Source organism: Calypte anna, chromosome 12 (assembly GCF_003957555.1).
Source record: "Calypte anna isolate BGI_N300 chromosome 12, bCalAnn1_v1.p, whole genome shotgun sequence".
NCBI classification, from domain to species: domain Eukaryota; kingdom Metazoa; phylum Chordata; class Aves; order Apodiformes; family Trochilidae; genus Calypte; species Calypte anna.
In genome coordinates, this window is record NC_044258.1 from 10,498,469 (window position 1) to 10,525,038 (window position 26,570).

The 26,570-nt window shown below is 55.0% G+C and overlaps 1 protein-coding gene across 3 annotated transcripts in view; it reads left to right on the forward strand.

Annotated features, from left to right (window-relative positions):
• The first annotated feature begins 3,198 nt into the window (after positions 1-3,198).
• The window catches only part of PLXNA1 (plexin A1), a 113,667-nt gene continuing 90,295 nt past the window's right edge, over positions 3,199-26,570 (forward strand). The window contains exons 1-3 of one of the 3 annotated variants that reach the window (XM_030458130.1): positions 3,199-3,292; positions 17,048-18,404; positions 24,521-24,703. In XM_030458130.1, coding sequence (XP_030313990.1) covers positions 17,202-18,404; positions 24,521-24,703 — 1,386 coding nt within the window. In that variant the 5' untranslated portion in view covers positions 3,199-3,292; positions 17,048-17,201. Of the gene's footprint in view, positions 3,293-8,168; positions 8,222-9,078; positions 9,135-17,047; positions 18,405-24,520; positions 24,704-26,570 lie in introns of those variants that run through there. The other 2 variants (XM_030458132.1, XM_030458131.1) reach the window with 2 other exon arrangements.

Genomic DNA, 26,570 nt, shown 5'->3' on the forward strand with positions numbered 1-26,570 from the left:
CAGATTGTCTCTCGATGTAATTTTGGTCGAAGTTGTGGGTAAGAAGTGCCAAGTCAGCTTTTAGCACGACCAGAAGGAGCCGGGCGAACCCCTCACGGCTGGGCTTTGGGTCCAGCTGCCACCGGAGCCATCTTCTGCCTTCAGCCCTTCCTCCCAGCACCCTGCTGAGCACGGAGCCTTTGAGGTGCCACTCAATCCCTCTGTCCTCGGGGCACGGCCAGGCTGTCAGCCCGCAGGGTTTGTTGGGAAAGGGGAATGAGGATGCACAGGGAATGAGCGGAGCAATTAAGACCCCCATGGGAGGCAGGATGAAAAGCCAAGCTCCCTGAGATAACAAGGGTCTCTCTGCAGGGGTGAGGTGTCCAGACCTGGGGGGAAGCCATGAGAGTGACAAGCGTGTCCCAGTACCCGCCGGGCAAGGTGCTGGATGAGATGTCGGAGCTGCCATGAGCTCTGTGGGACACTGCCAGCCTGGGGCTGCTTCCCACCCTGTGCAAACCCAGGATGCTTCCCTGGTCCTGTGCTGGGCTCCTGGCATGAGGGATGCTTATGTTTTCTTGCTTTTTTGCTTTTTCTTTGTCTTTTTTTATTACCTTTTCTCAGGGCTGGATTCTCTTTGGTAGCTCAGGAAGAGGCTGGTGATTCACCAGCAGCCAGGACTCCTGCTCTGTTCCCAGCTTCACCACCTTGGCTCCTCTCGTTGCTGGGTGGATGGTAACAATCCATCTTTCAGCAGAAATAAATTGCTTCTCTTTCCTTCTCGCCAGCACTGAGCAGGGGGGCACAGGAATGGCCACGGTGGCCCAGGAGTTGGTGCTGCTGTGTCACTTGGTGCTTCCTCAGGGAGAAAGAGAATTAGTCCTTTTTCTCCTGCATCCACAGCAGGAGATGGCAGTCATGGACCAAGGTACCCCTGCACTGGTCCTGGGAGAGAGTGGGTTCAAAAGTGGTGGTGGGAAATTGCCTGAATTATCTCTCCCTCCTTCATATGTGTAAGAGGTTTCACTATCTCAGTAACTCCCCTGAGAGACCCAAGGAGCAGCCTCTTTAGATGTGAATACCTGACAAGTTTTAATGTGAAAGGGATTAACTAAATTTAGTCTCTTGGAGGAAGGAAAAAAAAGGGGTGGGGGAGGGTGGGTGGAAGAAAAGTGTTTCTTTCAATATGGGGGAAGTGATCCAAACCCCAGCCACTTCCCTGCCGGCAGAGCACACTGATTTTTTTTCTTCTTTTTTTTTTTTTTTTTTTTTTTTTCTTCTGTCTGGGAAGCTTTTAAGTCTGGGCCCCATGTGTGTCTGTGCACAAACAAGAGGTGGGGGGATGGCAGGCACCAATGCCACGCTGTGTCCTGGGGGAATGTGCTGGCTACTGGTTCCTCTGGGAGAGGACAGGGTATGGGGAGAACTGAGGAGAAAACCTTGTTTGTGTTTGAAGGGATGTGATATCTGAGTTGTGGGGACATCATCTTTGGTTTTGAGTGAGCTTTGAGCAAGGGGCTCAGCACTGAGGAGCTGAAGGCACTGAGGTTTGAAAGAAAAGGGCACCTCCACTGTTATGCTTATCCAAATCAACTTTTTCCCCTCCATCCTTTATTCTACACTTGCAGGGGTCCCCGAGAGCCCCTTTCCTCCTGTCTTCTGGTGCATGAGGTTTACCAAAAGCTCTCCTCCCACAAGCCTTCCACCACGGATGGGGGCAACCCCCTAACTCCAATGGTATGCCCTGTCTAAAGGGCAAAGTGTGTCCCAGCTCTGTGATTTGGTGGGGATAAAGATCTGGATGGTTGCACCCATGAAAACCTGTGTAAACAACCTCCCTTGCATTGATTGCCAGGTGACCCCCATGACCCCCTTACTGCAGCACATGAAATCCTAGTGAACCACAACCATCTGCAGCTCTGTCTCCTGGTGGGCAGATCTGGACAGGGACATTCTCTGCAATTTCCATTCCCCAGGTTGCTCATGAAATCAGTGAAAAGTCCTCCTTATTTCTCTTGGTCTTTACAGAGATCCGTTCCCAACTGGGAGCTGATGGTGCTTTTTTCTGTAGGGCCTACACAGATAAGCAGGGGTGTGCTTGCTGGGGGCAGGCAGGAGGGCACTGCTGCCTCTGAAAGGGAAGTGCAAGTCCAGAGAAGGCCATGGAGGTGACCAGAGGGCTGTAGAACCTCTGCTGTGGAGGCAGGCTGGGAGAGTTGGGGTTGTTCAGCCTGGAGAAGACTCCAGTGTGACCTTAGAGCATCTTCCAGTTCTTGAAGGGGCTCTAGGAAATTGAGGAACTTTTTAAAACTGAGTGGGATAGGACAAGGGAGAATGGGTTTAAGTTGAAAAAGGGTAGATTTAGGGTAGACATGAGGAAAAAATTCTTCACTATGGGAATGGTGAGACACTGGAAGAGGTTCCCTAGGGAAGGTGTGGATGCTCCATTCCTGCAATTGTTCAAAATCAGACTGAGTGGGGCTTGGAGCAACCTGATCCAGTGGAGGTATCGCAGCTCATGCAGGGGGGTTGGAATCAAATAATCTTTAGTGTCCCTTCCAACCCAAATTTCTCTATGACAAGCAAGAGAGAGCCTGTAAGGGTGGGGCGGGGGGGAATGAAGGTGACACCAGTAGCTGGTACTGAGTGCACTTTAAAAAAGACAATCACGTTACCCCTCCAATTAATAATTTTTCTTTTTTTATTATTATCTTCCTGCCCCCCCTTTGTAATTTTGTTTTTAGGTGGCGTGGATGCTGTGTTGGCAGAATGATGCTCAGTGTCCACTCCCGAGGACGCAGGGCTGCAGGATGGGGGGGAGACTGAGGTGGACCCTGGGCTGCGTCCATCTCTTAGGTGAGTCCCGGCCCGTGTCTGCGGGAGGTCCCCACCGCGCCATGGCCTCTTTAACACCCCCCGTTCCCAGGGTGGCATCGCCCTTTTAAGGGCCGGAGGTGGGCGTGGAGGCTCCGCCCTCTCCCCCCCTCCCCTCCCTCTCTCCTGCGCCCCCTGCAGGCGGCGACTCCCGCCCCTCCCTCCCTCTCTCGCTCCGCGGGTGCGGGCGTGCGCGTGCGCGCGGCGGCGGGGGCGCGCGCGGCGACGGGCGGCGTTCCGTCGGGGCCCCGCGCCGCCGTCCCATTCATGCGGGGCAGCGGCGGCGGCGCGAGCGAGGCGGGCGCGGAGCCCCGGGCGGCGGGAGGGGGCGGAGGAGGAGGAGGAGAAGAAGGAGCCGGGAGCGGCGGGGGCCCGGTGAGGGGCTCGGTGTGGAATGCAATTATGGCTGGCACGGCGGAGGCGAGCGGGGACCGGAGCCGTGAGTAACCCGGTTGCAACTTTCCTCCCCGGGCGCGGCGCGTGGCTTTATCTTCTCGTTTGGGCGGCTCGTTAAAAATACACGGATTCAGCTCTGATTGCCCACCCCAAAATATTAGGCGGCGGCGGAGGCGAAGTGGGGCTGGCCCGGGCAGGGCAGTAGCGGCCCGTCGGGGGGTGCGGAGGGGCCGTGGCGGCCGGGCTGGGTTGGGCTGGGCCGGGGCCGCGCTGCTGCCGCCCGGGGCCATCCCGCATTGCGCCCCGCGGCTCCGGGAACGCGGCCGCGGGAAGCGCCTCCCGCGGGGGGGACGGAAACCCGCCGGGACTGAGCATTGCTCGTTACCCGCCCCGCGCGCCCCTCCCTCTCTCCCCCGGGGTTCGTAGTGGGGTGCTGGGGACCGGGCAGGTGCGGGCTGGACCGGGGCGTGAGCCGTTTCCCTGCCCGGAGCTGCTGGGACTGAGGCGCGGGGTGCCGGAGCTGGGGCTGCCTCTCCCTGCTGGCCGCCTCCCTTCCTCCCGCAGCCCGCCCCGGCTCTCGGCAGGGTTCGTTTCCCCGGTGCCTCACCTCGGGGAGCCCCCCGCCCCGCTGCCCGTCTCAGCCCGGCACCGCTGGAGGCTTGAGCGGGGCGCAGCCTTTCCCGAGCTCGTCGCCTCCGCTCCCCGTGTCCGCCCTGCCTGGGTTCCCCGCATTCTCGCTGCCATCCCCTTGTGCTGCCTTGTCTCCGTGTTTCCATCCTCGCTGTCATCCCTGCGTCCACGCTGCCCCGCATTGTCCCTGCCATCCCCGCATGGTGCTGCCCCACATCCACGCTCACGTCCTCACTGCCATCCCCGCATCGTCGCTGCTTCGCATCCCCGCATCCCGCCGGGGCGCGGCATCCGGGCTGGGCTCGCCCCGAACCCCTCAGAGCCGCCATCCCCGTTCCCCGCAGCCGCCGGAGGGATGCCGTGGGGATGCCGGCAGTCCGGCTCGGGTTTGCCCGGCTCGGCAGCGCGCCCGCTGGGATGGCTGCCGTCGCCCTCCTTATAATCGTTACTATTGTCACCGCGCTGTAGTTTCGCAGCGCAGCGCCCGTGCTCCGCTCTGACTGAGGCATTGGGAAGCTGCGATACCCACGTGCGGGGCTGCGCGCCCACCGCCCCCGCTATTAACGTGGAAGGTGGCAGATGAAGACGGCTGGTGGCACCTTTGGGGTCCTTCACCTCGCTGCCTCTCCGCTTTCTGCCCTGCGAAATGCACACGGCGGCTCTGGCATGCGAGCGGGGAGGGATTTGCAAAATCCCAGTGGCATGCTGAATTAAATCCCGAAATCCCTTCTTCTCCCTTGTCCTCCGTACGGGGAAATTCTTCTTTCTGCCCCTGGAACGAGCGCCGGGGTATGGGGAGCTAGGGGAGGGGGTTGGTGGTGTGTAAACAGGGCTTAACATGAAGGTCACTGGTTAAAGAGGAGATGGATGAGAGAGAAAAGATAGGCTTTAACCTCACTTGTTAGCTCCCCCCTTCCTCCTGCTTTGGGGAGGACAAAACAAAAGCAGAACCTGCTAACGGGGGGATGAATATTCATGATCCTTCTTATAAGCTCTGGGACACGGAGGGAAGAAAAGTTGGGCAGAGGAGCTGCCTTTCCGAAGCTGCTTTTCCTCTGGCTTGCGAGAAAATCCCTTTTTGCTGAGCGAGGGCTGTGTCAGGGGGAATTACCAGCCTTTTGCTCGTTTTTTTTTTTTTTTTAAATTTCTTTTGTGTGTGGCTGCAAGGAAGAAAAAAAAAAAAAAAAAAAAGAAGAGCCAAGGCTATTGACTACATCAAAGGTTATCCATTTGAAAACACCATTTTCCTCTGAACAGCAGCTAATTGCTTCCTGAACAATCTCAGGGTCTTTTGTATATACTCAGTGGGTAAAATGAGTGACTCCATGTCTCTCTCTCAAGACACTGGTGACCAAAAGAGGTGTAAAGGTGGAGAAGCCATGGAAAATCAGCGGGCAGAAGCCTCTAGGAGAATGCGTGGATAATTTCTTAAGCTGCTGCGAGGGGGAAAGGTTTTTGCTTTTTCCCGCTTGCCGCGGTGCGATCTGCCGGTGCCGGTAGATGCCGGTACTGGCAGCGGTGTGGTGCCACGGGGCCGTAAGGAAGGCTGGTAAGGAAGTTTGGATTCAAAATACCCGATCCTGCGTGCGATCCAGTGCTCCCCGTCTGCCTGTGGCTCCGGTTGCCGGTGCCGCCCGTGAGAGAGCGGTGAGCGGGGATGCGCTGCTTCCCGAGGGGCTGCGGGGAGGCAGCGGCGGGGCTAGCTGGCTCCTGCTCCGTTGGCTGCCTGGGCTTTTTGTCCTGTGCCTGGTACCCTGAAGATTAAAGTTTCGCTGGCGTTGGTTTTATTAGCACAGCGGTATAGGCATTGGCAAGACTTTTCCCCTCGGCTTAATTTTTTTTTTCAATAGATGCATCGGGTTTGGAGCAGAGCTGAGGTATCCGCCTTCAGGCGCACTTGTGCTGTGCATGGAGCTGTGGAGAAGAGCCCTTGTGCCTCTCTGTCACACAAAGCCCTTTTCCCTAGCCAGGCAGAAGGCCCTGTTAGAGATAAACAAACTCCGAACTCCAGCAGAGACGGGGCCGAGGGCCACGCCGGCGGCTCCAGGCGAGCGCTGTTTTGCTGGAGCTTTGCGCAGCCGAAATGGAAGAGGGTAATAAAAGCGTCGCTGCTGCGTGCTGGCAGGGCTCCCTCCCCTCCTCCATCCCGGCAGCAGCCGGGGCCCCTGCCCTGCTCCCCGCGTGTTAATGTCACACCAGGCACTTTATCTCGGTGCGTTTGCTGGGTTTGGCATTCGCTGAACAAAGGGAAGGATTCGGTTCTGGCGTTAGACTTAATGAAGGAAACTTGTACGTGTTTATTCTCTAGGTTGAGCACGGGTCAGGGCCTTTGTTGCTGCATGGCTTGCTCCCGGCTGTAGCACTAAGCACTGTTGGGAGCTGGACTCAGCCCTGAGCTGGGAATTTCCGTGCAGGAGAGCCCCGTGCTGCCGGCTTGCTGCAAACCGGGGGGAGCTTTGCTCGCAGCATCGGGCTTCTGCTGAGCCCCGCTGAGCTTTGTTGTGACTGCCTCTCCGTGTAGGGTGTTGTGGTGCTGCAGTCGTTTGTGTCTGCAGTGAGGAGTTGGTTGTTTTTTGACCCCAGGCACAACAGAAGGAAGGTGGACTTCAGGAGAGACAAGGGAGTGAAGGTGCTTCTGTCCTTCTGTATGTCAGCAGTGGGCACGGGTCACCTTGCTGCCCATATGCCATCCTCGCTGCCTGCAGGCTTGGGTTTCACATTGACCTGGGCTGGTGGGTTATACATGGTGGACACCTTGTGTTGCTGCTCCCTGTGATCCATATTGTGTCATTAGGTACTTGTGTGTGGTATGGAAGAACCAGTGGGCAGAGGGCTCCTGGACAGTGTTTGACCAGTGAACAACTTCGTGGTGTGCCATGTGTGTGGGAAGTCCCAAGGGCTGGAAATCATGGGTGATGGGGAGCTTCGTTCAGTGTGCCCCTCTGATCCCTTCCCTCTCCTGGGTTTGGGCTGGGGGCCCTTTTCCCAACAAGGTTCTGAGCACTGTGGGGAGGAGCAAGTGTTTGCCTCTCTTCAGTGCTGGGTAACTGGTTTGGCTTTAGGCTAGAGACAACCAGCTGCTTCTCTGGATGTAGCCCATGACACATTCTGGGCAATTGCAGATAGGTGGTATGTGGTGAGAACGTGTGCTCTATCACTGTCTCTGACCCACCGCTTCAGCCATGGCCCTCTTAGTCCTGACCAGAATGCAGCATGGAAGCTACGTGGATACCACAATGTGGTCCACCAGCTACCTGTAGAAGCCAAGTTTGAGCAAACATCTTGTGCATCATGGAAGAGAAAATCTCCATCTGATAAACAAATCTTGTTGGTTTTCATACCAGGCAGGGGCACACGTGGCTCGTCTGCCCTGCGCTTGGTGTGTCATGTAGACAAAATGCACATCTTCCCACTGGCTTGTCCAACTGTGGCTGGGCACAGGGCAGTGTCCTTGTTTGCCTTGCTTCCCTGATCACCCTGCAGCTGTGGCTGCCGCCAGCCCTTGTTCCAAGTGGAAGCTACCACTTAAACCCCTGAATTAGAAATGTTTAAAAGTTCATTTTCCCTTTAGCCAAGACTTGTTTCTGAGTGTTCTGAGATGTTTGAGTCTGGAGAAAAACTCCACATCCAAACTCTCGGGCTTGCACTTCGCAAACAATTTTGTTCCTTTCTCTTCTGAAGTCTCCTTGCATGGTACAAGGTGGACTGTGTTGAGTGGCCCTTCTTGTGGTGTGGGGTGGATTGGTGTGACAAGGGGCAGAGTCTACCCCTGCCCCATGAGTTGCTGTGTGCTGGTCTGTGCCCAACCTTGTGAGCTGCCTGATCCACAGAGGAGATTTGTTACCCCTGGTGTTGATCCGGCCCCTGGTACCAGCCACGGTGCAATATCCTCTTTGCTCCTTGAGCTGAGCTCGTGAGGGATTTCACTGGAGAAAGTGAGAGCCTGGCAGGGGTGCCAAGGACAGGCTGCATGGCTCTGGGGGACCCACTGTGTGGGTACTTTCTTCTTCCCATCTCCTTCTCCTCCCCAGCAGCTTGTGGATCAGCCCTGGGGCTTGGTGCCCGCCTTCCCATCTCGAGCATCCCACAATCCGCTGGCCAACTTGGCACTGAGACCCAGGAGCGGTAATAATCCAATTTGGGCAGTTTAGCTGCACTTTGCTATCCGTGCTGCCGGCCAGAGATCAGGAGCTTTAATCCAGCTAATGACCCCGGCTTCGAGGGTTGAGTAACCGACAACCATTTGCTTGATTTGGTTTTCCTTTCTGTCGTCAGTGGAGGACAGAGGCTGAGGCTGTTTCTGCGTCCTGCCCCTGATATCGGGGACTGTTTCCAGGTGTAGGTACGTGTGGGGACTGGGGACTTAGAGCAGCGTGGAGGGGCACTGCAATCCCTGCTTTCCCTTTGGAAGACCCCTCTTTCCTCCTTCCCGTTTTCCATCTGCTCCCCCTCTTTCTCTTAAGATAAGCCTTTCTGCCTGAGCTGTTTTGCAACATACCATTATTTTCAGAAAGGCAAAGCCAAGAAAAATAAAGCCTCTCTCTTCCTTCAGTTGCCTACTGTTTAATGTACAAAATACAGGGGTGGTAATTGCATCAAAATGTATATAATTATACTGGAGGGAGAGGAAAAAAAAGGCACCTTGCTAATTGCATGAGTGTTTTGAACTGATAAATGTTGAGAGATTGGTGTTTTCTTAGGAGTTTGGTGGAGAAGAGATGTGGTCTGGCTTGTGAGGAGTTAGGAGCAGGGTTGGTTTCCCACCATTGCCAGGAAGCCAACTGGGATGCTTGCCTTCCTGGGGTTCTGCAAGCCCTTTCCTGGGGTAGTGTCGATTGCTTAGGCGGAGGATCGGGTCCCAGATACAACTGAGACTACCCCCCCCATTCAGTCAAATCTTGGCATCATTGTAGGAGCTCTGCAAGTCCCTTTGCTTTACTTGCTTAGTTAAGCAACTGCTTATGTGTCAAAATATTCAAGCTCTTGCAGAAGTAAATCCCTGGGTGACGGGAGAGGCAGATTCCCGTCGGTGCTGGAAAGAAATTTCCAGCATGATGTATCCCCGTGTCTGGGGGGGCTTTTCCCCTCTCCTCCCCCCCAGTTCATGTCATGTTGGTGTGAGTGGGTGCTGCTGGTGGCCCTTGCCTTGGGCAGGGAGGGGGAAAGGATGATCTCATGTTCCAGATGCCACGACGTGAAAACCACATTTCCTTCTGCGAATGCCGACCCCGTCAGAGCTGCCGATAACATCACAGGTAATTGTGATGGCAATAAGTTGTTTGCTTTGTGCGTGCAGCCGTGCTCTGTGTACGGGCGGCTGCTTGGCTCTTCCTGTGCAGACTGTTAGTTTCAACAGGGGAAGAGGAAAACCCAAAAATATTTTAGGAGGAGTTTAAAAATAATCTTCCAGTTTGGCCGGTGGGCAGGATGTTTCGTGGAATTATGTTCCCTGCTTGGTCAAAGTCCAGCCCTGTGGCCCTCGGAAAGCTTTGCTGGGAGGTGTTAAGCCCAGTCTTGTTGTTTTAGCCAGCCTCAGGACTTGCTGTCTGGAAGCTGGAGGGGGCCAGGAGCTGGCCCTGATTTGTGGGTATTGGGCTAGATGGGTTGTGCTGCTTCATACCTGAAGTGGTGGCAGAGCTGGGATGTGAGTTCAAGCTCAGCTTCTGAGGCCTCTGTAAAACATATAAAATCCATTCCACAGCATCACAATCCCTCCACCCCCATCTCTGTCTTGGTGGTTTTGATTCCTAGAAGTGCTGGCATGCCAGCAGGGTCTCTGCCTGCTGCTGCTTATCTTGGTGTCCGGCTCCTGGATGGCTGCATCCTTCCTGGAGTCACGAGAAGCTCTCCTCTTGCTGGCGGGACCCGAATCTGCCCAGTGAGCCTTTCTGAAGACAAGAACCTGTTTTTCAGGCTGATGTCATTGGGAAGAAATGGGGGAGGAGGAAGGCAGGAAGGCAGCACCGCTTCCGAAGGAGAGCCGAGACCGTGACGCCGCCGGCAGCCCGGGCTTCCACCGACACCCGTTGTTATTATTCCTGATTGTCGGCAGGGCGGCCATGCCCGCGGGCCTGCCGGCACACGAGGGATGGGTCCTGCTCCACACGGCCTCAAGCCTGCGTGGGCGAGAGGCAGGAAGGGAGGGAGTGAGGGCGGGATGTGTCCGTGTTGGGCCGTTCCTGAGCAGGACGCCTCTTGTCTCTCTCACCAGCTGCGTCTCGCGTGGTGCCCCGGCCCCCCGTGGGGTGACGGCGCTTGCTGGAACTGCTGTCCCCACCTTCGTTAGCAGAAAGTGGGTTTTTGGCAGCGGTACTTGGACACCCCTCCCAGCACAGGCAGGCAGCCCCATCCTCTCGATTTTGTGGCAAATAAGCGGATCCATAATGCTAACGCCCATCGGGAGCTTGGTCCCTTGTGCACAGGATCTGGCTGCAGCAGCACACCCCTGTCCAGCCTGGGTCAGAGCTGCAAGCAAGATCTGCAGGGAGAGAAACTGCCTTGCTCTGTGCCTTGTCCCAGCCAGGACCTCTTTGTCATTTGTTCTGCCTGGCTCAGCAGGGTAAGAAATACCTGAAAAACCCCCTTGCTGTGGGCAGCCAGGAGGCTTGCCAGAGCAGGGGGCCGTGCTGTAGAAGGTGTCCATGTCAGGAGGGCACAGTGCAGGCACAGCTCCTGCCATGGTGCTCATGGTGTCTCTCTGTTTTTCTCAGATGCCCTGGTTCTGTTCTGCTGCAAGTGAAGCACCTTTAATCTCTCTGTCCAGTTTTTGCTGTGGTGCAGCTGTGGGGGGAGGCTTTTGGTGTCTTCCCTTCTCTGCCTGTCCTGATGCTGTGCGAGGCTCTGCTAGTTCTCCAGCTGACTGCTGCTCCTGGATCTGCTCCACCTTGGGCAAACGAAACATGGGGCTGTGCTGAGCTGGGACTTGAGCTGATTCCAGCAGAGGGGCTCAGGACAACATGTCTGGGATGGGAAAGAGGGAAGGATGGATTTAGTTGGTGAAACCTCATTTAGAGAAGTTTTGTGGTCTGTTTTAATCAGACCAAGCTCTGGCAGTGGTTGTGCTTGGCTCTTCATGTGACAGCAGGAACACTGGTGTCAGCATGGGGCCGGATGGAAGCACAGGAATTTTGGCTCAGCCAGGATTAAGCCAGCTCTGGAGCGACCTCCCTTTGCTGGGAACAGAGTGGGTCCAGCACCAGAAATCCTCCTGTGCCAGTTCTTGGTTGCAAAGCAGGAGGTCCCCGCGTTCCCTCTGAGATGCGGGGGAAGCACAGCTCTCCCGCTGGCTGTGCCGAGGCAGGTGGGAGGTGTGGAGGTGGTGAGGAGGTATTGAAGTGTGTTTGTGTGTCAGAGAGAGGAAAACCCTCCCTGGAGATCCAGACTGGAAGAGGTACATTGATCTGGGAAGGATCAGGTCATTGGATTGTGTTTGTGGCTGCCCTTGTCCAGTGAAGGATTTGGAGCAGCAGGTTTGGGAGCGAGGACTGATGTGTTGCTCCACATGGAGTGAGGTCAGACAAGAGAAGGATGGCAATGGCAAGAGGACTTCTTGCTGGACTTCACTGCTTGCTGTCAGTGACCACCTAGCTCTCTGCAGATCCAGCTGGACTGAGGTGACCTCTGCCAGCAGGGGTGGTTTTCAGGACATTTATGTGGAGTAATGGGCTGATGAGATGTGAGAACCAGCGTCTGGGGTGCGTGGGCCAAAGTCAAAGTGGAACATGGCTTCTGAGGGCTTGGTCTGGACTTCTTTTTTCTGAAGCTGAGGAGATGTTGTTAAGTGATCCCAAACCACTTATGTGATTTGATGTGGCAAAATTCACATCAGGCTGGGGTGTGAAGCCTGAGCTGGCCTGGGTGTTGATAGTAGGAAGTCATGGTCCTCTAGCTGGGATCCTAGTGCCTTGGGCCAGTCTGCAGTGTGACAAGAGGCGTGGAGGAGTTTCAGATGAGATGTCTTGCTCTGAGTGTGTTGATGCACACACTTCCTGAGGCAGGAGAGGAGGCAGCACGCTGTGTCCTGTGTGGATGGTGGGCTATGTGTTGGTCTCCATCTCAGTCATCAGTCAGTCTGTGTCTTTTATTGCTCCCTTGGCTCCAGGAGCTTAATGGGGGTGCACTCTTCTACTGGGAAAGATAGATGTTGGCTTGCACTTCTAGCATAGCTGAATGGAGTCAGAGAACATGTAATGTCCCAATCTGTGCCTGGTTTCCATAGCAGGGACAAACAGTCCTGGGAGGACCTGCTGAGACTGTCCCTGCAGCCCTCTCTGTCTCTGGGTGTTGCATATTCCTGTATTTCCATCTTGGAAGTACTCTTGTCCAGTCTCTTGATGGTGAGATCATGTGGTGGCTCCAGAACTGTTCTCCTTGGCACAATGTGATTTCTTGCAGAGGAAGGGGAATCACATGCTTGAGAAATGCTATTTAATTTCCTTGCTACTTGTTATTTTATGCACCTTTTTGCTGAGGGTCAAGCTTCTGAAAGCCCTTGGGCCTTAGATGGCCACTTCTCCTTGTTGTGTTTCTCAGGACAGAGACACACAGGAGGGCAGGAGTAGAAGCTGCTGTACCCAGGCAGGATGGGGTCCTTGGCCCCTGCCAGGAGGAAACTAATGATGCTGAAGAAACTCCAGATGTGGGTGATAGTAATGGAGAATGGAGCGGGGTAGCTCCAGAGCTCGCTGTTGATTTAATCAGAGTGTGGTTTGAACCAGGGATAAGATTTGTAATGATTTAACTTGCTAGGGAGAGACCTCCACCAAATTGTTTTTAATGACTGTGTGCAGTGAAGGAAGGAGTTAAAGTTTAGCCCTGTTGCAGACGATTGCATATGTAGTGCAGCTCTAACTGGGCACCACTACCGCCTTTCCTCATTGTTGCAAGGCTTTTCTCAGACAGAGGAATCTAAAAACACCCCAGCTGTATGGTGAGCCTGACTCTCCCCTGGCCTGCAGGCTTCCCTCTCCCCTGATAATCTCCCCTCTCTCCCCTTTTCTGATTACTGGTGGCTCCACAGCTCCCATGTTTGAAAATGGAGCCGGTTCCTTCTCGGTCCATTTAATATCACTGAGAGCAGCAAGTGACGTGGGGAGATTGCAGGTAAAGACCCATTAGATGCCATTTCCCCCTTTGGGGTTTGATTATATAGGGGTTTTTGTTCCTATCACTTTTTTGTGCCAGCTTCCCTTGCCAAGCTCTCTTCTTCAGTGAGACTGTAAAGCTCTTGGGGCAGTTTGCAGCCTCATCCCACTGCTGAGAGCAGCTTCTATCCAAGAAAAATGATGCTTTCTTTAGCCTTAGAGATGCAGACACACCTGGGACACCCACAGCCACGCAGGGCTCCTCCTGGGGTGTGTGTGGTGATGGGGAGCCTGATGGGGCATTGGTGGTGCTGGAGTGAGTATGACAAGTGGGACTCTGAGTGCCAGATGTGCACGTCAGTTCTTGTTGACATGCTTTAAGCCCCAGCTTTGGTTCTTTCCAGAAGAGCTGCTACTTTGTAGCCTAACCACCTGAACTGACTTGGCATCCATCAGGGTTCTGGATTTGCTGCCCCGACAAGTGAAGAGCTGGTCCTTAATGCTCTGTCCAGTCTTTGCCTTTTAAGGTTGGTTTTCCCATCCCATTACTCCTGCTTTGTGCTATCAAAAGTGATGATTATTTTCTCGAAGCATCATCTCCCATCCCAAACCCAGATTTTCTGGCTGTGGTTCTGGGAAGCCTGTAGCCTCGGGGGATGAATGCTGCGGCCTCTTGCTACATTTTTAGCTGTGAGCAAGTGGGACACAGGCATTTGCGGGGCAAGCTGATGGCTTTTGATGAAAGGCTCTTTTGAAGCCAGAGTTCATGTGTTGGCTGCGGCGAGGCAGGCAGCCCCATCCAGGTCATGCAGCAGCTGCGACCATCTCAGCATGGCCACTTCTGAGGTGAAACCATGAGCAAATGTCTGTTCTGGCATGGGATGAAAGGGGCTGGGGCGGATTTGGTGCTTGCATGTTTGCTGCATGGGCTTTGTTTCTGACGGCAGGTTTCCTGCTTTTATATATATGATATATATATAATGTGTGTGTCTGTGTGTGTGTGTGTATAGAAAACAAAACAGAAGGCTGTGGTGCTGTCTTGATGGGTGTGTGGCCCTGCTGTGGGGTGAGCCAGCTCTGTGTGGGGACACTTTGTGCTGCTGGATGCTCTGTGCTGCATCACTTGCTGCCCAGTCAGCATTACACCATGTGGGTTTGGTCCTGCAGCCCCAGTTGGCCTGTGTGCGTTCAGGCTCGGGTGTATTCTTTTATTGCAGCCTGTTTCACGGCTGGGCTTGGCTCCAGGGTGTTTGCCCAGGGTTTTCTGTGCTTCTGGGCCATGGTGGTGATGTGCGTGGTGCAGCTCACGCTTCCTGGTGACTCTCATGTAGTGGTCCTTGGCTGGGTCCTCCCCAGATGCTACTTGAGTGCAGCCCCACAGGGTTTGGGTGCTGTGTGGTTTAAAGTGTGTGCTGGTGGAGGAGCTGCACTGCTGTCAGTTGTACCGTGACCTCTCCATGGGGGTTGGATGGAAGGGAAATGCCCTTTGGTCCTGTGCTGCTTCTCCCTGGCTGCTCCTGTGGGCAGGGAGCTGGGGCTGTGCAGGCGCCTGCACTCCAGTGCGGGGCTGCCTGCTGCCTCCACTGCTGAGGGGTTGGCCCCCACTCTAATTTGTTCTGAGTCTCAGGTACCCAGATCATTTAATCCTGAAGCAAATCAGGCAAGCTAGCCTTTCCTGCTGGCTTTTTTAATAATCGCTGCAATGGTTTTAAGCAAAACCCCCACTGGTGTCAGGGCACTAGGATAAGATGTTGCTGCTAACATATATTTAGGAGCAGAAATCTCGGTGGAGCTCTGCAGAGTGTCATCTCTCTGCTTGCCCCAGCTCTGCCTTGCTTTGCTCTCGTTCTAGCTCTCGAGTAGCAGTTCCCTGCGTTAATTTGGGAATCTCCTGTTGGGCATTCTAGCCCTGCTTTGTGACAGCAGCCTGACCTCCAGCTCTCTGGATACCTGAAATAGAAACAATGAATCATAGGAACGCACCAAGAGAGTGACTTCCCTGTTCTGCTCGCTTGTCCCGGCAGAGCGATGCTCCCGCTGCTTTCCCCACACTGCACCAGGCTCCTGCTTTTGCCTCCACCACATTGCCCTCTCCTTCTCCTCTCTCCAGCGTGTTGCTGGCGTGTGAGATGAGTTTTGTGTCCATCTTCTTGGGAGGGAGATGGCCATATTGCTTCTGGAGGGGCTCAACCCTGCAGTTTGCAGCAGCATGGTGAGAACTTTGTTGGGGTGGGAAACCTCTCCCTGGCAACTCAGCAGGAACCCGCGCTGCCTGGCACTGCCATGCTGGGCTAATCCGGTGGGTTTGTGCCCACAGCACAGCTTGGTTCCACCCCTCAGTGTGGTTTGGGGCTAGTAAGCTCCAATCTGGGGTGCTTATGGGTATGCTGTGACTGACAAGCTCGTAAAAACAAAGAAGAGGAGACTAGAGTGATGCAGGTGATTTCTGGGGCTGATGGCTCCATGCTTTGGTTGTCTCCACACCTGTGGAATTTCGTGGCACTGGGCTTTGACCTCAGTGTCTGCTCATGCCTTTTTCCAAGCCTCCCTTGAGGCTATTGCCTTGGAGGGGGATGTGTAGGAAACAAGGTCTTGAACACATGGGCAGGGGAGCTCTGGTGTTCTGCAGCAAGGGTTTGGAAGTAGTGTGGAGGCTTTGCCCAAAGTGCTGGCAGGGCTGGAGGGGTGACTGGGGCTGGGCTTGCCCTGGGAAGCAAGAGTTTCATGTTTGTTGGGATGGGGAGAAGGTGGGAAGTAGCCTCTTCCTTCTGACCTCTTTCTGGCTTGGGATGGGGGTAGCAGAATTGAAGGATGCTGGGGTATGGCCATACCAGATGGCCATTAGGGTGACAATGCAGCCCCTCAAGGTCTGTGTAGGGCCTGGCTGGTGGGTCCCACAGCCCTGCTAAGGACAGGCTGCAAAGCTCTGAAGGCCCTTTGGCCTCATGCAGACCTGCCTGGTCTGGGATGCCACTTTTGGCAGTATTCCCTGCCTGTGCCACTCCCCAGGGAGGGATCTTCCTGTGGGTTATCCTGGGCTGAGTCAGAGATGGATGATAGGAGAGGGAAACTCTCCTCCTCCCCTCCCCTTGCTTTAGGAGTGTCTTGCCATGTCTGGACCATGTATGGTCCTCAGCTGGGGAGCTGAGGGATTGGCTCTTGTCCCAGCCCTGGACCTTGGGAAGAGGGATTGCCCCACTGGGAGTGGATGACCTGTGATGGTGTTGGTAGGACAGGCAGTGTGTTGGCAGGGTTTACACAACCCCACATCAGCCCAGGGGTGCTTGTGCCCCTGGTATTGGGGGTGGAGTGGGGAGAGGGATGTAACCAAAGGGCTGCTGAGCAGACAGAGAGCAGAGCTGTCTGCAGTGGCCATCTGCAGTCACCTTCCTGCTGCTAGGAACACAAAGGTCCCACTGATGTGGGGTTTCCCTGCTTCTTTGCTGCTCCATCTTGGTGAGCCCCAGCCATGGCACAGCAGCATGCAGAGCTCCCTGTTCCCCCTCTGTGTGCCCCCTTGTCCCTCTGCAGCCTCTCAAGCCTGATGGTTGACCCTGTGCTTCCTGATGCATATAAATGCCAAAAGGACATGCTTCTCCTTGCCGTGCTTCTCCTTGCCGTGCTTCTCCTTGCCGTGCTTCTCCTTGCCGTGCTTCTCCTTGCCGTGCCCACTTGCTCCCCCCAGCTCCTCCTGCCCCATGGCCCTCCTGGGCTTTGTCAGGCAGGCAGGTGGCAGGGACAGCAGGCAGCATGCCAGGGCTCTCTGCTATCCCAGCTCCTTTACAAGGTTCTCCCCTGTGCAGGGGCTCAGGCTGTGCTTCCTGCAAACTGGGCTTTGGCATCTGCTCCCAGTGCTGCAGATGCAGGGCAGCAGGCTGGGGTTGTCCTCAGCATCTCACAGGTTCCCTTGGTCTCTGCACTAGAGAGGTGTCCTCCCCTAGCTAGGTTGGTGGTGGTGGGCGTTTTGTTAGGCTGCCAACTAGAAATGTGTGAAGCTGCAAAATGTCTGCTGGGTGGGGTGGACCAGGTTTGGTACCATTCATGAAAGCCTCCTAACCCCACTCTTCTTGTCTTTTTCCCTCTAGGGCTGAATGGACAGGCCGTGCCCACGATGCCCTGAGTGCTGAGTGCAGCAGAAGCAGAGGAGACTGTCCCATTAGCTCCTCCTCCCTCCCTCCCTCCCTCCCTCATCCCTTTAGTTTGGGTTTGGTTTTATTTATTTTGTGGCTGGGTTTGGGCATGGCCCTGGCCGGATGCGAGGCTGCTGCAATGTGGCTCCTTTGGCTCAAGCACCACTTGTCCATCAATGTTTGGACCTTGCTGCTCTTGGGGAGCACCTGGCTACCGCTGGCGGAAGGCAGCCCCAAGTCTCCCTTTAGGACTTTCCCAGTTACAGACTGGAGCTTGACACACTTGGTGGTCCACAACAAAACTGGGGAGGTTTATGTGGGGGCTGTCAATCGGATCTACAAGCTCTCCAACAACCTCACGCTCCTGAGGACCCATGTGACGGGGCCTGTGGAGGACAATGAGAAATGTTACCCTCCTCCTAGTGTTCAGTCCTGCCCGCATGGGCTGGTCACCACCAACAACGTGAACAAGCTGCTGCTGGTGGACTACTCGGGGAACAGGCTGATCGCTTGTGGCAGTGCCTCCCAGGGTATTTGCCAGTTCCTGCGACTGGATGACCTCTTCAAGTTGGGCGAGCCCCACCACCGCAAGGAACACTACCTCTCCAGTGTCAACGAGTCAGGCACCATGTCTGGGGTCATCATCGAGGTGCTGAACGGGCAGAACAAGCTCTTCATTGGGACGCCCATTGATGGGAAGTCGGAGTACTTCCCCACACTGTCCAGCCGCAAACTGATGGCCAACGAGGAGAATGCAGAGATGTTTGGCTTTGTCTACCAGGATGAATTTGTTTCTTCCCAGCTCAAGATCCCCTCGGATACACTCTCCAAATTCCCCACCTTTGACATCTACTACATCTACAGCTTCAGCAGCGAGCAGTTTGTTTACTACTTGACCCTGCAGCTGGACACCCAGCTCACCTCTCCTGACTCCACCGGGGAGCAATTTTTCACCTCCAAGATCGTCCGCCTCTGTGTGGACGACCCCAAGTTCTACTCCTACGTGGAGTTCCCCATCGGCTGCGTACAGGACAGCATTGAGTACCGCCTGATCCAGGATGCTTACCTGACCAAGCCTGGCAAGGCTCTGGCCAAGTACCTGGGCATCTCGGAGCGGGAGGATATCCTCTTCACCATCTTTTCCCAGGGCCAGAAAAACAGGGTTAAGCCTCCCAAGGAGTCTGTGCTCTGTCTCTTCACGTTGAAGAAGATCAAGGATAAGATCAAAGAGCGTATCCAATCGTGCTACAGAGGAGAAGGGAAGCTCTCACTGCCCTGGCTCTTGAATAAGGAGCTGGGCTGCATCAACTCGGTAAGTTCCCACTTGTCTCTACTCCAGGCTGTTCTTGGGTGTGCTTTCTGGTCAGACCCTTCCTGGTGACCTGACCTGTCTGCCATGTGTTCCTGAGGGGAGGACTGGCACCAACAGAGCTGGGTGTTTGGCTTGCTTGGTAGAATTATTTGTGGAGATCATGGCTTCATTGTGGGGTGACTGTCTGGGTTTGGGTTGCCTCAAGCAAGAGGTCTCACGCAGGTGCCTTCTTCTGATTTTACTTCCCTGTGGATTTGGAGGGTGCCAGTGAGCTGGAATGGAAGGTCAGGATGCTCAATCCTCAGGGCATGTTCTGTGGCTCTACTGGGGAGTTCCTTGCAGATGACATTAATTTGAGAGTGTAATGTCAGCTGGGGCTTCATGGTGGCCTGGCAGAAGGTGTTGGGGCCAGTAGGATGTGGAGGTTGTGAAGATGGAGGGAGATGAGGAAGTTAGTGAGTCCTGGTAGAAGTTGGTCGTGTTTGGGATGGAGAGGCTATGACTTCTCCATGGGATGCTAGACAGGATGTCAAAGGGTACAAGGCTCCTTGAATGAGTTGGGCTGTGAGCATGGCCAGTGAAAACTGTCACCCATGGTGCTAGAGGCTAGTCCTGGTGCTAGAGGCTAGTCCTGGTGTCCGAGGACCTCTGTTCCCAGAGATGCATCCTGCTGCCTGGTGCTTATATGGATGCATCTGACCCTGCTTGTGGCTCAGCAGCTCTGTGAGGTCCTGTGAGTGGTGGATAATGGGGCTGTCTAGGTTTTTTTTTTCCAGTTTATCGCTATGGCTGTATTTTTTCCCAGGCAATATTACACATCATGAGTATGTAGCTGGGTAGTCCCTAGGCAGGGTCAGATACCTGGCAGAAAGGGGTTTTGGAGTGCTGGTGTGTGTGTTTTGGAAGATCTGGTGAAGGTCCCAACACCTCTGCTGTTGCCCATGTCCCCCCAGCCCTCCTTGCTGGTGATCAGCACCCATCCCTAAGCCCCCAGCCCTGCCTGAACAGGGTTTTAGGTGCATGGTGGTGCAGGGAGGTGGGCAGAGGGTCCCAGTGGAGCAGCCCTTCCCTCCCTACTGCTGTTCTTCCCACAGCTCCGGAGGAGACAGCTAACAGCTGCCTGACAAAGTAAAGGGTTTGCTGTCAAGAGCGCTGGGCTCACAAATCAGATTTTGGCTTTGAACTAATTCAATTTTGATGGAAAATGATGAAATCGTTACACTGCTGCCTGTTGGGTTGTGCAGCTGCTGGCTCTGGCAGATGAGATGCTCATTGCTGCTCCTGCACTCCCTGCTCAGCCCCCCTGAGGCCCTGTGGCAGCACTGTGCCCCCAAGGTTGGGGGGTGGCTCAGTCTCCCTGCATTTTAGGGATGCTTTTGTGCTAGGAGGTCCTGGGATTGTTACCTGTTGGCTAGCCCAAGCAAACAGGGGATCTCGAGGTGCTCTTTGTGTCCTGCAGACTTGCTGGGCAAAAGGATGTGTGTCATGATGAAGTGGCTTCTGCTTTTGAATGGGTTGGGGGGTGCTACCCTCCCCCAGGGGAGCCAGGTGGTGTTTTCTGTCCCAATCCTGCTCCAGCTGCCAAGCAGAGCTGGGAAGGCCATGACTGGATCATGAGTCAAGCCCTTAGCCCCTTGCTGTGCTGTGTGCAAGCAAAACCAGGCCCTGTGGAGCACATAACATCTTTCTGGAAGGAATTTCTGTGCCCCTAATAAAATGCAGCCACCTCTAGAGTGGGTCGTGGCAGTGATGGATGTCAGTGGTGAGGGCTGGCCAGGAAATAAAGGGCATGTTTTTTTTATTTTTAAGGAAGCAGAATATAGTTCCTCAAGTCAATACTTGCTTGATTTACACCTCATCCATATGGAAAATGTCCCAGAAGCTCTCTTTTCCATTCCTTTGTAGTGGCCAGGGACAGAGGCTGGTCCATGCTGGAGGAGGCTTTGCTATTGCTCTGATCCCAGACCTCAAGCAGTGTGGGGCTGAGAGATGCTCATCCCTGGGCACTGCAGGGCAGCTCCCATTCTCTGGAGCCATGGCCAGGAGGAGAGGTCACCAGTTTTGGCAGCCAGCTCAGGAGATGTTAGTGGGTGCTGGCAAGTGGAATTCATTCCTGTCTTCTGTTTCTCTCTCCCCTTATGGGATGCAGTGATTGAGGAGTGAGAAGAGAAGCAGAGCCAGATCCCTCACAGTGGTGCACTCAGACCCCAGCATGGACTTGCATGTGCAGTGAAGGCACCTTGTGGGACCATCCCCAGCACCAACCCTGCTGCCTAAATTGCTACTGAGTCCATACAGAGGTTTTGCTGCTGGTGGTGTTTCACTGAAGAGGGTTTTGGTGTTGTGTGGCCAGGCTGTGTGATTCCCCTGTGCAGTGACCAACATCTGTGTGCCATGTCCAGACGTGGTCAGCACAACTGCCCAGCGTTCCCATCCCCAAAACAGGGGGATGAAGGTTGATTTAGCAGGGCTGGGAAAGGGCAGTGGGCTGGAGGTGTAGTGGAGATGTTGCAGCAGGGAGTCATTTGGGATCCCCAGAGTCCTTGGCCCCTGGGCTGGCAGTGTGGGCAGAGCCAGTGCCTGGATCCAACAGGACATGGGCAGCAGCTTTGCCTGGGCTGGCCCAGGGAGAAAACAAGTTTTGAGTCCTTGGTGGGCTTTGCTGCCCATTCAGCTGGTGACAAAATGGCCCAGACTGGGCCAGGATAAGCCAGATCCTTCCTGGGGGCAGCTAGAGAAATGCAAGTGTTACCAAATGGTGCCACACTGGGATTATTCCCGGGCAGTGGTTAATGTACAGAAAGCCTGGCACTTGGTACCTGCCTGCTGCAGACTCCTTGGCTCTTCTTGTCCCGGGCATCTTCCATCACAGCCTCTAGGGCACAGGGGGATGGGATGAGCCTGTAATGGTGTTAACTGGCGAATTACTGGCTAATTAATAACGTTGAGCTGCACGAGCCTCGCCTCTGCTGTCTGCTCCCTCATTGCTTTCGTAAGTGGGCTTGAAGGGAGGCAATGAGACAAGGCATGTCAAGGAGACACCCGTTCCTGCTCACTCTGTGCTGCGGATCCACTTTCCCTTCTCCTTCAGGCTGCTTCCTCTGGGAAACCAGAGTTTCTTGACCCTATTTTGGGGAGACAGGTTAGTGCTGGGAGAGAAGAGGAGGCCTCGGAGAGAGGTGGGATCCTGAGGTGTCTGGGGCCAGGGGCAGCAGAGAGGGGTGGTGTAGGAAAGCACTGAAATAAAACCAAACAAAAAGTAACTAAATAAAACATCCCCAAAGCAAACAGGCCCCTCTTGCAATGCACTTAGGCTGTGGTCCTTGCAAATGGGGGAGTGGGCAGGGCTGTAGATGTGAGCATCTATAAGATGAAGTGCTTCAAGGTCACTGGCCCTCCTGTACTGTGGTGTGTGTCAGTCCCTGCCAGCACCGGCCAGGGGATGGCTGTCCCTCTGTCCCTCCATACCTCCACCTCACCTCTCCCAGCAGCTCTCACCCACCGGGGATGTTGGTTGGTACCACAACCCAAGCGCTGCCGCCCTTGGCCCGACCTCGCCGCGCTGCCTGCCTGCGCTTCCCTAACGAGGCAGTTTGCTGTTAATGAGCTAATTGTCGGCGTAATTATTTATCGAGGTGGTGTCGGCATGGAGGCGGCGGGCGCTCCTCCTGGTCCCGGAGCGCAGCTGTATTTGTCGTTTCCCAGAGAGTTTGTTGAGACAAAGCAGAGGGGAGTAAACACCGTAAACATCTCTCCTCTTGCATATTCAGCAGCCCAGGGGTTGGGGAAGCTGCAGATTGAGTTCAGAGAGAGCAGAAACTGCACCCAGGGACTGCTGGGCTTAAACACCTTTATGGCGTTGCCCTTAACCCCTCTGCTACTGCTGGTGCCCAGGTGAAAGGTGCTGGGATGCTTTACCAGGGTGGAGGGGCTCCAGCCTATATGGTCCGAAGAGGTTTTTTTTTCCCAGCAAAGTGCCTGAAGGATCCCGGGTATCTGGATGAGAGCTGGTATCAGCTGGAGCATCACTTCTGTCTTGCTCTGTGGTTGGGTTCTTGAATCTCCTGTTTTAAAATGTCCAGCCTGATGATGCAGAGGGGGATGCTTAGGGCATGTGCTGGCTGGTGGATAGGAGAGGGTGCTTGCAAGGCTGGGATTTGAATGGGTGGAGAGGTCCCAATTCCCCTCCCCTCCACTTCTTGTGGAGTCACATGGTGCCCCATATTCCTCTTTTGGGGGATGCTCATGTCTCTCACTCCTGGCTGTAGGACTTCCCTCAGTTTAGGGAAGGATGGGGGCAGGGAGTTAATCTTTGGCTGTACACCAGTTCAGGCACCCTGCAAAAACACAAGTTAGAGTAACTGAAGAAGCAACACAGCATCTCCAGACTGCCTGGGGAGACGGAACATGACGAGCTGGTGCCCTTCCTGGTGCGGCCTCACTGGATGGTTAGGTTGACAAGGCACTGAGTCCCTACTGCACCAGTAGCAGCACCACTGGCCTTGGGCCGGTGTGGTGGCACAGTAAGGGTGATGAGCAACCTCCGTGTGCCTGGGGGAAACTGAAGCCTTCTTGGTTGCAAGTGCATTGTGCTGGAGCATGGAAAAGCACCGTGCTTTCTCTCCTCTCTGTAACTGACTGTGGGTGGGAGCTGGCCCTGGTGGACCCTCACATCCTGGGCAGCAGTGAGTGGGAGTCACAGCGCCGAGCACTGCCCTTGCTTACGTGGGGCTCGGGAGCTCTCCATTTTCCCATATGCTCTGTGCACATGCTGTATGGATTTAAAACCCCTTAGGGACTGGCATGCATTTGGAGGCTGCTGCTTGCCAAAAAACCTCTCTCCCCCTTTAAATTCAACGTTACGTAAGGAGCCTTGTGAAGCAGAAAAATCCCCCGGCCAGAGCAGGCTGTCTCCCCGCTGGCTGTACCTGTCTTGCTGCCCCAACATCCTGCACCCGGGCTCACTGCCACCCATGGGGGTTTGGCTGGAGCCCCTTGCTTCACAGGCTGCTGGGGGTAAATTTTTCTGGTGTGGTGTGATTGCGTGAGGCCATTGTCTAATGTGGCACCTCCAAAAGGCCTGTGTGTCCCCCAGGCTGGATACCCAGGGCCAGTATCCATTTGTCTGCTCAGTGTGTAAGGGTGAGGCAGGGAGGATGCTCAATGGAGGGGACTAGTACTGTGAAGCTGATCCTGGGGTCCCACTCCGCTGCAATCGTCCTGGATTTCATGGGAACATCCCTCTGGCTTTGCCTTGCCCACGGGTTACCATCCTGGCATCACAGCCCTGAGGGTGAAGAGGGGCCAGCTCTGCGCAATGCAGCTCTGCCACTGCCTCTCCCCAGGCAGAGCTTGCAAAAGCTTCTCCCAGACCTGTGGGCGATCACTGAACCGAGGAGGCAGCTGGCTGAGCCAGGCGCCTTGTCTGGGGCAAGGCAGCAGGAAAAAAATGCGGGGATTTCCCAAAGACCTTCCTGCGGGAGTAGGGCTGGCAGGTGGGTAGGGTGCTGGAGGCTCTGCTTTGTGAAGTGAGGCTCTTTCAGGAGCCCTGACCTGTTTGTCTTGGCACAGCCTTGGCTGGGAAGTGTATTTTCTCTGGGGGAAGGCTGAGGTGCAGCATTCAGCCCCTTCTGCCTTACTGCCAGGCTGTGTTTTCTTTTTGAAGCTAGCACCAGGGCGAGGACGAGTGGGGGTTGTGTGTGTGTGTGTGTGTGTGCTGGGGAGCTCGTGCTGGGACCCCACATGTCTGAGGCGGCAGCAGTGAGGATGGAGTGGGAGCGTGGATGCTGGCCTGGCCCCTGCTGGGTATGTAAGTGCAGAGGGCTGAGAGCCCTGGTGTTGGTCTGCAAAGCTTGTTCAGATGCAGACATCCCCGCATGCCTTGGATGTGTCCCAAGAGCCTTACATCAGTGCGTAAGGAATTTAGGGAAGCATCAGCTCATCCCTCCCCTCAGCTGGTGAGGTGGAATGGCTGGGACAAGAGGGGCAAGGAATGGGGCTGCTGAAGCTGCCATAGCCAATGGAGTGGAGGTGGGAGATGGCTAATGGCTACCTGGGGAGGTCTGGCATGTCAAGGCGTTGGCAAAAGGCTCATGTCTCCTGTTTTCTTCCAACAGCCGCTGCAGATCGATGACAATTTCTGTGGCCAGGATTTTAACCAGCCACTGGGTGGGACTGTCACCATCGAGGGGACCCCGCTCTTTGTGGATAAGGAGGATGGGATGACCTCAGTGGCTGCCTACGACTACAGAGGACAAACTGTTGTCTTTGCGGGCACTCGGAGTGGGAAGATCAAGAAGGTAGGAAAGCCCTTGGTGATGCTGATGGGGAGGGATGACCACTCACTTTGATGGCCCTGTGGAGGTACAGGTAGGGCTGTGCCTCCATCATAGTATGACTATGATATATTGATATACATATCATATACATTGATATTGATAAATCGGGGTAATGTGCAAAGGGCAAATGAGGGGCAATTTTCCTTTGCTTCTCTTTGCCAACCAGATTTACAAAACCTCTGTCTTTTGGAAGGGTTGAGCTGTTGAGTCCTGACTGCTGGTGGATCAGAGCCCATCCTGTTGTGTCACAGGGCAGGTGAGATTGCCCTGTAGCTGCCACGGGGCAGGCTATGTCTGTCCAGGTCCATATGGCTGTGCCATTGGTCTGGGTTAGGTGGGCAGAGATGGGTGCTGATGGCTCCAGCCTGGCACAAGGGAGACTGCTCTTCCTGTACCCCAACACAGCACAAAAAGCTGCTTGTTGGTGGCAATGAGCAAATAGCTCCATGCATGCCTTTCTCTGCTTGCAGCTCCACAGGGCACGGATTTCCTGTTATCATAACATCGTGCCTGTAATTACAACTACATGCCCTGTATAAACACAGCTTGCATTAACTGCATCCTCAGCCAGGGAGGGGCAGTGTGAAGGTCCTGGTTTGGTTCCTGCCAGGAGCAGGAGGACGAGGGCTTGGCCAGAGGATCCAGCTTGTTGCTCTGTGGCTTGTGAGGTGCTCCAGCACCCCATCCTGAGCACAGGACCCTGCAGTTTTGCTGCTGTTCCTCCTGATCAGTGCTGGTCAGTGTCCTGGAGGAGGCAGGGTGTCTTGCATGGCAGGAATCAGGAGCAGGGTGCTATTGTGGGAGATTATCCCTGTGTGTCCGATTTGTCCTGCCTGTGTTCCCCCTGCATCCCTGACCTGCCTGCCTGCCTATTAGCAGTGTGTTTAGGGGCATGGGGGACATGGGCAGCATTTTGTCTGGGGGGGGGAAGGATGCTGGTGGTCCTCTCCATAACCACCATCCTCTGCTTGGATTTCTTTGCTCTTTGGGTTAGGGGGGACATAGTGGCGCCAGGGTTGAGCAGGGCTGTGGGGAGCTGACAGAGGCAGTTTGTGTCCTCCCTTCCGGATCGATGCGGGATCCAGAGGGACTGGTGTCGTGTTGCTGGCAGATTCTCCTGCTGCTGGGCTCCAGATGGGAGGTTTTAAATGGGGATGGAAAGGAAGGAGTGTGTGGGAGGAGGGTTCACAAAGCCACGGGGGCAGTGTTACACCTCTGGTTCCCTATTTATCTAGAGGGGCTGACAGTTGTTTTTTACACACAACAGTTTGTTTTTTTCCTCTCTCTCCTTTTTTCAGCTTTTCTATCATCATTGCACCTTCAGAGACAGTTGCAAGTGGCAGTCGAGGGTGGATGACACCAAGACTTGGAGTCTAGGTGTGGTTTCAGCATCCTCCTCTCCTGCAGGGCTTTCCCCAGCTTTCTTTTTGGTAGCTTCTAAACTGAGTGCCCCACGTTGTTGGTTTGGCTTTCTGGCCCTGCAGGGCATGAGGACATGGAGCAGGAGCTCCGTGAGGAGTCAAGAGGTGGATCTCAGTCCTGTCCCAGCCCTAGGGTGCTGGGCAGATTTTTTAGGCTTGTCCTGCCTGAAATTCCACAGATCCCTGGAGTTCTCTGTTGGCACTTTGCACTTTGCAGAGCAGGCTCTGAGCCCTCTGCTCCGGGTTTCCCCCACCCACCTTGTCCTCTGCTGTGACCTTGGGGTGGGCAGCTCATCCTTTCTGCATCAGCCCCTGCCTGGCAAAGCACTGCCTCAGCAGCTACCTGATCCTGCTGCCTGTCTGCCGGCAAGACTGGAGGGAGGGGAGGGCTCCCCCCTGCCTGGGGG